The sequence below is a fragment of the Rhinoderma darwinii genome, chromosome 10 (assembly GCF_050947455.1).
Source record: "Rhinoderma darwinii isolate aRhiDar2 chromosome 10, aRhiDar2.hap1, whole genome shotgun sequence".
In the NCBI taxonomy this organism is placed as follows: Eukaryota; Metazoa; Chordata; class Amphibia; order Anura; family Rhinodermatidae; genus Rhinoderma; species Rhinoderma darwinii.
In genome coordinates this window covers 20,992,248-21,004,864 of record NC_134696.1, presented here as the reverse complement: position 1 = coordinate 21,004,864, position 12,617 = coordinate 20,992,248, and the positions used below count along the sequence as shown (strand labels likewise).

Genomic DNA, 12,617 nt, shown 5'->3' with positions numbered 1-12,617 from the left:
ATGACGCGGCAGTCCATGTGACCGCTGCAGCCTGTGATTGGCCTGTGATTGGCTGCAGCCTGTGCTTGGCTTGCAGCTGTCACTTGGACTGAATTGTCATCCCGGGAGGTCAGACTGAAGGAAGAAGCCGGGAGTTATCGGTAAGTCAGAACTTCTTTTTTCTTTTTACACGTTCATGTATATTGTGATCGGAAGTCACTGTCCAGGGTGCTGAACCAGTTTAACTCTTTCAGCACCGTGGACAGTGACTGTTTCCTGACGTCGCGTACCGGAAATTTTTTTGCCGGGTTCGGCCAAAACGAGTTCGGCCGAACCCGGTGAAGTTCGGTTTGCTCATCTCTAATTTGACACTCCGTTTGGATGTTTGTAAACAGAAAAGCACGTGGTGCTTTTCTGTTTACATTCATCCTTTTGACAGCTCTTGCGCGAATCACGCAGTTCGCACGGAAGTGCTTCCGTGTGGCATGCGTGGTTTTCACGCACCCATTGACTTCAATGGGTGCGTGATGCGCGAAAAACGCACGATTATAGAACATGTCGTGAGTTTTACGAAACGCACTCGCCCGGCGCAAAATTCACGCATTGTCTGCACTGCCCCATAGAGTAATATAGGTGCGTACGACACGCGTGAAAAGCACGCGCGTATATTACGCTCGTGTAAATGAGGCCTTATGCTGTGGTTTTGCCGTACTCAAATACGTGCAGCAAAACCAGGGAATCTCATGTACACGCTGCGGTATAAACCACAGAATGTCAATTTATCTCGAAATTCCGCTTGCGAATTCTATCTCCCTAGTTGGGGAGAATTACACAGCAAACCCTGCAGCCTGAAAACGCAGCGATTTACGCAGAAAACGTAAAAACGCATGCGTTTTTTTTATTGAGAATTTCTGCTTTTACTGCGTATTTTCCGCAGCAAAATACGCAAACGCGTGCATGTAACCTAAAGCAGAACTTCACATTCTGTCATTGCACAAGCATGGTGTCACATCTGCCTTCAAACAGCTGAGAAGCAGCGTGACTGTGAAATGTTGGGGCACCGCGGTCCTTCCTCATTACGTCACGATATCTTAGGCAGGATAAGTGAATTCAAGCTTTGCGAACCTGTTAGGCTGGGTTCACACAGAGTCTTTTGCAGGCAAAATCTGCCTCAAAGGCAGATTTTGCTCTGCCTGCACGCTGATTTTCGCTGCGTTTTTCGCCCGGGGCCATTGAAATTCTGCTAAATACGCTTTCTCTGCCTCCCATTGATGTCATTGGGAGGTCAGAGGCGTAAATGCCCAGGGATAGGGCATGTCCCTTCTTTTTCCCGTGAGCCGGTTTTTCCGCTCGCGGGGAAAAAAACGCCTCCGCCTCCCATTGAAATCAATGGGAGGAATTTTCGGGCGTTTTTTGGCGCGTTTTCCGACGCAGGTTCCGCGTCACAAAAAGTGTCCAAAAACTCAGTGTGAACTGGCCCTTATACTGCACCAGAGGGGCTACAAGAAGATGTACATGATGCTACACCATATAGCCCTATCCTAAATGTTATAGGTTCTACTATATCAAGCCCTGAAAATTGCTGATACTTATATTTATACTTTTATTATTAGTATTTGAGTATTTGCTTTTCTTTTTTGTTGTAAATAAATAATTGTATAATGTGTCTGCAATTTGTTGACCCTATTGCTTTGTTATCGTTTCAAAAATGTCCCTGCTTTTTCAGACGGCGGAGCAGTTGATGACTCTGGCTTATGACAATGGAATAAACCTCTTTGATACAGCAGAAGTTTATGCTGCTGGGAAGTAAGTGTATTGTCCATCTACATCTGCATGCGTGACCGCCTTCAATAAGCTCTGTTCACATTGGCCATTTTCCATTTCCGTCAGGGAATAGCGTAGTATGGAGCGATATTCTTACCGGAAAAAATACCGGATTCCTGATGGACCCCTTTACACTTCAAGTTTAGTCAATAGGAGACCCGTGTGATCATCCCATACAGATCAGCCCCCTAGTGTCAGCCACAGGCAGCTCAGATCTTTATAACTATTTGTATGGGCGGTGCTACGAGAGCACTATGATTTTGATTTCTTAGGGAAAAAAAAATAACATATATATATTATTTTTTTTGGGGATATGTGATCCAGGCATATATCTTTTTTTTAAGACTGGACAGAAGTGTTGTATATTGTTGTAGATGAGCGATCTCTAACCTGCAGCTCTCCAGCTGTTGCATGACTACAATACCCAGCATGCTAGCACTTGTAGTTTTACGGGTTGACGATCACTGTTTTAGTAGGATAGCCCAGGTATCTGGTTTGTTAATAGTTGGACATTATTATGACACATTTTAAAGAAAATGGTTACATTTTCAGGTTTTGCACCCGGCCTGATATCTGCAGATCTCATCTGTAGACTTGATTTACACCACAATTTCCTGATTTGCAGTAAAGGTGACGCTGCGGTTGGAGATTACGATCTTTAATTCCCTCTTGTTCTCGCTCATCTGTACATATTCTCCTCCTTTATTATATCTGTCCGCATGGTTTACGATCTGTCTTCGTTGTATCCATACTGGTGCGTTTCCGGGCTGCTCACATCTAGAAAATAAAATATGATTTACTTGTACATCATTTATTACCTGTTTCTGCTTAAATACTGAATACAAATTGGAGATTGTACATAACTGAGTATTTCCTCTACTAATGTTCCTTACAATTTACATTTATTTCCTCTATCGCTCCATCTCATATGTATCAATTCTATTTGTCTCTCTATCTCATTACATCAGCTTTCTTTATTGATACGTATGAATGAGCTCTTATAAAGCAGTCAGTGTTTTCAGAGGGAACTTGTCCCCTCTCCTGACAAGTCTGTTTTAGTAAATACTTTTATTACCCATGAAATACCAATTCTGGAGCATCTTTTATTAGAACATTGTGTTGTGTTTCTGTTATTCCTCCTGGAAATGTTAATACGTTTCCCCTTGTTAATAGGTTGTGTCCCTACATCCTGACACTGTCAGCACTGATTGTACAGTGTCAGTGTGTAGGGAGACGCCACATTGACAAGGTAATGGTAATGACATTTACAGGAGGAATAACAAAGGATCAGCACAATGCAGGGTACTAAGAAAAGATAATCCATCGTGGTTATTTAGTGGGGAATAGAAGTATCTACATAAACAGACAGGCCAGGAGAGCTGACAGATCCTCTATACTACACTACACAGGAGAGCTGACAGATCCTCTATACTACACCACACAGGAGAGCTGAGAGATCCTCTATACTACACCTCACAGGAGAGCTGACAGCTCCTCTATACTACACCACACTGGAGAGCGGGGGGCTCCTCTATACTACACCACACTGGAGAGCGGGGGGCTCCTCTATACTACACCATACAGGAGAGCTGACAGATCCTCTATACTACACCACACAGGAGAGCTGACAGATCCTCTATACTACACCACACAGGAGAGCTGACAGATCCTCTATACTACACCACACAGGAGAGCTGACAGATCCTCTATACTGCACCACACAGGAGAGCTGACAGATCCTCTATACTACACCACACAGGAGAGCAGGGAGCTCCTCTATACTACACCACACAGGAGAACTGACAGATCCTATATACTATACCACACAGGAGAACTGACAGATCCTCTATACTATACCACACAGGAGAACTGACAGCTCCTCTATACTACACCGCACAGGAGAACTGACAGCTCCTCTATACTACACCACACAGGAGAACTGACAGCTCCTCTATACTACACCACACAAGAGAGCTGACAGCTCCTCTATACTACACCACACAGGAGAGCTGACAGCTCCTCTATACTACACCACACAGGAGAGCTGACAGCTCCTCTATACTACACCACACAGGAGAACTGACAGCTCCTCTATACTACACCACACAGGAGAACTGACAGATCCTCTATACTACACCACACAAGAGAGCTGACAGCTCCTCTATACTGCACCACACAGGAGAGCTGACAGCTCCTCTATACTACACCACACAGGAGAGCTGACAGATCCTCTATACTACACCACACAGGAGAGCTGACAGCTCCTCTATACTACACCACACAGGAGAGCTGACAGCTCCTCTATACTACACCACACAGGAGAGCTGACAGCTCCTCTATACTACACCACACAGGAGAGCTGACAGCTCCTCTATACTACACCACACAGGAGAACTGACAGCTCCTCTATACTACACCACACAGGAGAGCTGACAGCTCCTCTATACTACACCACACAGGAGAGCTGACAGCTCCTCTATACTACACCACACAGGAGAGCTGACAGCTCCTCTATACTACACCACACAGGAGAGCTGACATCTCCTCTATACTACACCACACAGGAGAACTGACCGGTCTTAAGAAAAATTGAACATGGATGGTGTTTACTAAACAGATTTTATTTTTCCTCTCCAAATACTTAACTTTTTGTTTTTTTTAAGTAGTTATTTAGCATTTATTTTTTTCAGGGCTGAAGTAGTATTGGGAAATATCATCAAGAAGAAAGGTTGGAGGTAATTATTTGCTCTTTAAAGCTAAGTGATGAATCTTTTATGCGGTGAACAGTTTCATCTACATCCTCTTTGCTCAGGAGTGAAAAAAAGAGCACAATAAATAATTAATACAGTAAAATCGTGAAGCTTATTTTCTTGATATCTTGTTGTCGGTTATCAAACTCAATTGACCTCTGGTATTTGAAAAGACGAGCTGTAATTTATGGTAACAGGAGGAATATTCTGTATAAGTGTATATAGGGAGTTATATATTAATATAGATAATAAGTATCATTGTTCTATCCCTACATCTACCTAGAGACATGACAAAAAACATTTATGTTTTCGGTCGTTCCACTTGTAATTTGCTTTTGTGTGTGCTCCAAATATTTGTACCTTCCTATTTTGGAGTGTTATAATTAGAAATTGTAACTTGAATTTGTCAGTTCTGATGTCCACCTTTTAACACCATGTAATTTTTAGGTCCAACATTCTCTACTGATTTCTATATATCTATAGCGATGTGAGCTTCTTTTTTTTTCATGCAGAGCTCCTAATTCCCCTGCTTTAACATGCTGTTAAAGTCTAAAGTTCTGTCTGCCTGCAGCCACCACTAGGGGGAGCTTAGAAGCTTACTGCATACTGTGTCTTAATATTGAGTTCAAGAAATAAAATACTTTTTGTTATTCAACCTTGTCTATGGAGGGAATTTGGAACTCTGTATCAGAAAAATGGATCTCCAACCACTATTAAGAAAAATATGTGTGTGTGTGTGTATATGTATATGTATATGTATATATATATATATATATATATATATATATATATATATATATATAATATATTCCAATGTAATAGGCAGCATGTGTATCTTTATTCACCCATCAAAAGCGAAGTTTCAGCCCCGAACATGGGCTTTTCTCAAGCAATTTTGTGGGGCTGAAACTTCGCTTTTTGATGGGTGAACAAAGACACCATTTTTTTTCACTATTCTCTACTGCTGTGCTGCTCTCTTTGGAATATTTTGTGTGTGTGTGTGTATGTGTGTGTGTGTATATATATATATATATATGTGTGTTTGTGTGTATATATAATATAAAAATCTTCTAGAATGGTTGAATTCCATTGTAGTCATGTAAGCCGTTGAATATAAAGCTGTAAATAATAGTGTATTTCTTTTTTTTACTTTTCCCTTCAGGCGGTCCAGTTTGGTTATTACAACCAAAATATTTTGGGGTGGAAAGTAAGTAAATAAATAAATATGTTCAATTATTATATGCCTGTTTGAATTAAGCAACTATGTAGATAACCATTGTCTTTATATTCTAGGGCAGAAACTGAACGAGGTTTATCCAGAAAACACATAATTGAAGGTACAATCTGATTTTACTTAAATTCACATAGCTTGTTACTATGATTAGATACGTTGCTATAAAGTGTATTGTACGTCACCATGGTATTGAAATTTAAAGAGGTTGTATAGGGTTAGAAAACATGGCTGCATTTTTCCAGAAATAGCACCAGACCTGACCACAAGTTTTGTCTAATATTGCAGCAGGGTGGCTCAGTGAATAGAACGTTGTCCTCCAGGGGTCCTGGGTTCAAATTCAACCAAGGACAACATCTGCATGGAGTTTGTTCGTTCTCCCAGTCTTTGCGTGGGTTTCCTCTCCAAAAACATACTGATGTGGAATTTAGGTTGTGCGCCCCAATGGGGACAGTAAGTGAGGACGACCTGGTTTTTTTGACGCAAACAGGTGTTTTTCTAATCCTGGACAAATACGCTGTAAAGGAGAATATATGAATGATAAAACACAAATGTGCCTGTAGGTTTAACTTTCAAATTCCTCTATTATAAGATTATAATTTTTTGTTTGTTGCTTTTATTTTAATATTCAGGTTTGAAGGCTTCTCTAGATAGACTACAACTAGAATATGTGGATGTCGTGTTCGCTAATCGCCCCGATCCCAACACACCTATGGAAGGTAAGCGCTCAATAGGTCGATTAACAATATATATATTTTTTTCTATGCATAATCTTTCTTTATCCTGTTCAGTATAACATTGAAAAAAAAAAAGAGAGGGGCGTGGCCAGCTATGGGAGAGTGAAGACGTGCTCTCTCCAGCTCCTCAACTAGCGCTACTAAATTGGCTTACATCCACTCCCAGATATGGGGAAAAATTCTAAAAAAGCAAGGGCAGCAGCCCCTACATGTCCCTCATCGCCCCAGCGCGATATCGGGGATTATTTTGGGCGACAGCCCCAGATGCAGCTGCGGGCTGCGGCGCGGGCCGAGGCTGGAGGTCAAAATGGCCGCCCGACCTCTCCATCTCCAACGGACCAGGGCCCGGAGATGACGGCAGGACATATCCACTCACCCTCTGAGGTGCAGACCCTGGAGTTCACCGATCCTCTGTCTCCTTCCCGGGCTGCGATGGATCGTGCGGCCCGTGCGACAACGCCTCCAGCTTCCCAAGATGGCCGCCGGGACCACGAGGCTGGCGGATGCAGGCCTGCTCTGGAGAGCACGGCCCTCCCTTCAGCTGCTCCGATAGAGAGCGTGCCAGCACAGGACCCAGAGGCATTGGATCCCCGGTCTTGCTGGGAGACTTCGGAGACCACTGTAGCGGCGGATGCCGTTCCCCGGTCACAAGAACATGTGGCCTCTCAAGATGGCTGCCATCCTCCATCGTCTCTGCTTTCATGGCCTGCGGGCCCTCTTCTTCCGGGATCCGACTGCGGCCTACTACCAGCCCCTGGAGTGAGAGACACCGCATCTGCCCTGCCTGCAGTTCTGCAGTTGGAGGAGTTAGCGAGGAGGCACAGTGAGTACCGAGGCCCTGAGCCTCCCATCATCCAGGTCACCTCACACCCCATGGGACGGATAGCCCCAACTCTCCCCCTTCCATCCAGGGATCCGGGGCTGGTGGGAACCTCTCCCTCTCGGCCCTCCAGCTCCGCACGGCACGGATACCCCAATGCCCCAATGATATTAACCTCGACCCTGCTTATGGGATCTCCCCAGCACCCCGGGACTATGCCTGCACTACCTGCAAGTGGCCAAGGTCCTCAATTGCATCCACTCCCGTCTCCTGAAGTGGACACGCCAGCCAGTAGTGGATTAAGTTTTACCGACCCGTTGTCTGGATCTATGTGTGAAAATCGGCCGGCGACTCTCTCAGATATCCGCCAGCTTGTTCAATTGTTGCCTACTAGGGCTGATATGACTTCCTTTGCCAGACAGATCGTGGAAGAATGCAAGCTGGAGTTTACACAGTTTCGTGCGGAACTTTCCTCACTTTCTACGAGGGTGGACACTCTTACGCAGGATCGGGTTGCTGAAAGTGCCACTATTGCAGATATCCAATCCACTATCCAGCAGCACTCAGCTCAGTTGTTCACCTTGCAGCAGCATCTTGATGATATTGAAAACCGTAATAGGAGGAACAACCTACGTGTTCGAGGATTGCCCGAATCTGTTCCTGCGTCTGATCTGTTTTCGACTCTATCCACCATCTTCAATACTTTACTAGGCCGTCCGCCGAATACCCATATAGAGATCGACCGGGCACATAGAGCTCTCCGCCCTGTAAGTATTGACGATCCTCGGCCGAGGGATGTCATTTGCCGAATACATTTCTACGCAATCAAGGACTCTATCCTCCAAAAAATCAGACGGCAACCCATCATTCTCCATCAAGGCACGCAGTTACGTATTTTACCGGATTTATCTCGACATACGCTGGCGCAAAGAGCTGCTCTCAAACCCCTGCTGGAGGTACTCCGAAGCCGGGACATCATCTACAGGTGGGGCTTCCCGTTTGCCCTGATGGTCCGACAGGAGGGCCGTACCTACACTGTGCGATCCCCGACCGACCTGCCTGGTTTCTTGCGGGACTTGAATCTTCCTCATGTTGCATTACCGGAGTGGCCCTCGTTGTTATCCTCTGCTGGCGGGGGATCACGGGGGAGACGCCCAATCTCTGGGCCCCTAGCGGTGGTGGAGGGACGCCCTCCGCGTGGACCCCGGAGACGATCTAGACGCCGACAAGAACATGACCCTATTCCACCCATGGAGACCGCCCGTTCGGCGTGATGACCCGGACGGCCGTTCTTGGAATTCCTCCCTTTATTTACTTGCTGCTGTCTGTTTTCAAGATTGCTTGTTGCTTTTTTACCGTTACCTTCAGATGCCTTCCAATGTCTTCCTCTCTTATTATTTAAAGTGTGCAAATGATGTTAAAGCTGTTAATACCTATATTATTGTACGCTAGGGAGTGCGGATAACTCTTATGCGTAGTTGTCACCTTCCCCCTGTAGGTTTTGGACCGAATTTTCGGTCTTCCGCAATAGTGCGATTAGCTTGTGCGGCAGTTGTTTTTCTACTGCCTTTTCTGTTTGATTTTATGTCTGTGTTTTTTTCTAATGCTCTGTTCTTTACTCCTAGCTTGTTTCCCTCCTCTACTTCCCTCCTGGCGATCCTGGACTCCGATCCTTCGTGCGTTAGCCGGAATTCCTCAGCGAGTCGTTTAGTATGCATCCATGGCTGACCTTAATATTGCCTCCTTCAACGTGAAGGGGCTGAATGTTCCTGAAAAGCGGGCGCAAATTTTACACCATCTACACAAACGTAAGGTACACATCGCATGCTTCCAGGAAACACACTTTAAGGAGGGACATACCCCTACTATCAGGCACAAACACTACACTACGTGGCATTTCAGTAATAATCCCCTTTCCAGATCGTGTGGAGTTGCCATAGCCCTCCACAAGTCTCTCCCCCATCAGGTTGTCAATCTTGTTGCGGATCCCGATGCGAGATACCTCATCTTAGTGCTTAATATTGGTGGGAGGGAATTTACGGTGATTAACGCTTATGCCCCTAACCAGGGTCAGGTGCCCTTCATTCTTCAACTAATAGAAACCGCCCTTCCAGTGGTCCGAGGGACTGTGGTGCTGTGCGGAGACCTTAACCTTACTCTAGATCCGACGGTGGATAATTCTACTGGTCGCTCTAGTGTTGCATACGGTGCTATTAGGCGGGTGAGGCGTGCTCTCCTACAGCTTCAACTGTGTGATGCATGGCGCATTCAACACCCCACGGATAAGGATTATAGTTTTTACTCCCATCCGCATGGCACCTACAGTCGCCTGGATTACATTTTCCTTCAGCAACATGCTCTCCCCTGGGTGGCATCTACGTCCATTGGCAGTATCCTGTGGTCTGACCATGCCCCGGTATATTGTACCTTACATCTCCCCTTCATCACTAAAGGCCCCTGGACTTGGAGACTGAATGAGTCCCTGCTCCTGGATGGGGTGTGCCATGCTGATTTGCTTCAAACGGTGGAAAATTTCACTATTGATCATGCCCAGGACGACACATCCCCCTTGGTTCGTTGGGAAGCTCTTAAATGTGTTCTCAGGGGGGTCCTCATAAAACACGGGGCGCGCCTTAAGAGGGAAAGGGCCCACTCCCTTAAAATTGCTCTCCAAAAAATTAGTGCTCTTGAACTGGCTCACAAACGTGCGCTGTCTCTCCCGATTTTACGTGAGTTACAGATTGCCCGACAGGACGCCAGACGGCTGTTGGACTCTGCCCAGCAGCGCGCTCTTCAAGTCTGTCGCAGTAAATTCTACGAGTTTGGCAATAAGAGCGGACGTATGTTGGCCAGAGCTTTAAAAACCAGAATTGCCCAGTCACACATCCCAAATACTAAGGCCCCTTCTGGCCAAGTTGTTCACACGACCCCAGAGATAGCGGAGTGCTTCCATAGCTTTTTCTCTGAGCTTTACAACCTTAACCCTCCCACCCCCGCCCCCTCCCATCCGCCGGGACGGGACTCTTTCTCATCTCCCTTCACACCGTTGTCTGGGGAGATGGCTGAGGAACTTGATACGGACTTCACTCCCGCGGAGCTCCTCATGGTTATATCTGATCTTCCTGGGGGAAAGAGTCCTGGCCCGGATGGTTACACTGTCAAGTTTTATAAGGTGTTGGCGGACCGGTTGCTACCGCTTCTGTTGTCAGCTTTCAACTCTATTTCCCCGGAGGTCCTGTTTCCCCCTAGCTCCACCTTGGCTCATGTCGCGGTTATCCCTAAGCCGGGTAAAGACCCTCAACTCTGCTCCAGTTATCGTCCCATCTCCCTGCTCAATGTAGACTTAAAAATTTACGCCAAATTGCTCGCCAATAGACTGAATAAATACCTGCCAGATCTAATTCACCCGGATCAGGTGGGGTTTGTGCCTGGTCGGGAGGCCCGTGACAACACCCTTAAAACTTTTGATATCATTCACCACGCCCAGGCTAACCGAATCCCGCTCATGATCCTGTCCCTGGATGCTGAAAAGGCGTTCGACAGAATATCGTGGTCTGCCCTTTACCAAACCCTTCGACATGTGGGAATAGGACCATCTTTCTTGGCAAAAATTATGGCATTGTATCGTACACCCTCGGCCCAAATAAAAATAAATGGCTCCCTTTCGGCACCTTTCCCTATTTACAATGGCACACGACAGGGCTGTCCCCTATCCCCCCTGTTGTATGTCCTGGTTATGGAACATCTCATGGCCTCCATTCGGAACAACTCAGATATTAAGGGTATTAACATTGGAGGGAAGGAATACAAGTGCTCGGCATTCGCTGATGACCTATTGGTCTATCTCACAGACCCTCATGTCTCTCTCCCTTCACTGATGTCCGAGCTGTCTCGTTTTGGAACATGGTCTAATTTCAAAATCAATTTCTCTAAGTCTGAGGCGCTAAATGTTTCTCTCCCGGGCCCATTAGTGTCGCTTCTCCAAAGTAATTTCCCCTTTTCATGGCCCTCTAGAGGTATTACATATTTGGGTGCCCGTATAAGTGGGGACCTTACACAATTGTTTACAAATAATTTTATCCCCCTACTGGCCAAGTTTCGCACTGACCTTAATTCCTGGCATAAGACTGAGTTTTCCTGGTTTGGCCGTATCAATATTATTAAGATGTCCCTCCTCCCCCGCTTGCTTTATCTCCTGCAGACGATCCCCATCTCTATCCCATCTTCCTATTGGTTGCGGCTTCAGCGATGCTTCGGCTCCTTCATTTGGCCGACTGGTCGCCCACGTCTGAGCCGGGCTCTTCTGACTCGTTCCAGGGGTACGGGTGGGGTTGGTCTGCCGGATTGTCGGCTCTACTATTTGGCATCAAATCACGCACGGGTTTTAGATTTCTTTCATAACCGTGAATCAAAACTATGGGTTCGTTTAGCTCAACAACTATGTCCCAGTACCCTATCATCCCTGCCGTGGATCCTGCCCGGGAATAGACCGACTCAAGCCTCCTTTGTTGTTTACCATACTCTCATGGCGTTGAGGTCCTTAGGGCCTGGAAGTACGCTTGTAGACCCCCTGGGTCCTTTAACTCCTATCACAGATAATCCAGCCTTTCCTGCTGGTAAGGCTGGTCGCTCCTTCCTAGGCAGGCAGTCCACCAACCCCATGTATTTTGCCCAGGTCCTCTCCGCTTCCTCTCTTCTCCCTCTAACCTCCATCTGCCCCGATGCCGTGCCCCTCACTCGCCATATATATGAGTATGCCCAGTTAAAACATTTTTATGGAGTGGTAAACCGACGCGCACATCTTCACAGGTCGTTGACGGACTTTGAGCGCCTATGTGTCTCCTCCCAGCCCCCTACACATACCATATCCACAATATATAAATTACTCCTTTCGCTGCGTTCCCAACAACTCCCCTCCTTCTGCGGGGCCTGGGAGAGAGAATTACATACTACATTTACTGATACACAATGGAAGCGGTGTTTCTCCCTCTCACAAAAAGCCTCTATAGCCGTTAGGGCCCAGGAAACTAGTTATAAAATTGTCTCTAGATGGTATCGGGTCCCGGCTGCGCTTCATAAATGGTATCCGTCTGTGCCTGATAATTGTTGGCGCTGTGGTGCTGTGGGAGGTTCCATGTCTCATGTTTGGTGGAGTTGCCCCTTGTTGAGGAGTTTTTGGGATGCGGTACTTAAATTGATATTGGAGGTAACTGGAGTCTCTGTCCCCAACTCTCCGGAGGCAGCTCTCTTATTCATGTTCCCGATGCCATTACACA

General features: G+C 46.3%; 1 protein-coding gene across 11 annotated transcripts in view; it reads left to right on the top strand.

Moving 5' to 3' along the window:
• The window catches only part of KCNAB2 (potassium voltage-gated channel subfamily A regulatory beta subunit 2), a 130,637-nt gene that overhangs the window by 100,943 nt on the left and 17,077 nt on the right, over positions 1-12,617 (top strand). For all 11 annotated transcript variants that reach the window (XM_075839477.1, XM_075839474.1, XM_075839473.1 and 8 more), the window contains 5 exons: positions 1,706-1,785; positions 4,494-4,538; positions 5,716-5,760; positions 5,847-5,890; positions 6,417-6,503. In XM_075839477.1, the coding sequence (XP_075695592.1) occupies positions 1,706-1,785; positions 4,494-4,538; positions 5,716-5,760; positions 5,847-5,890; positions 6,417-6,503 (301 nt within the window). The remainder of the gene's footprint in view (positions 1-1,705; positions 1,786-4,493; positions 4,539-5,715; positions 5,761-5,846; positions 5,891-6,416; positions 6,504-12,617) is intronic.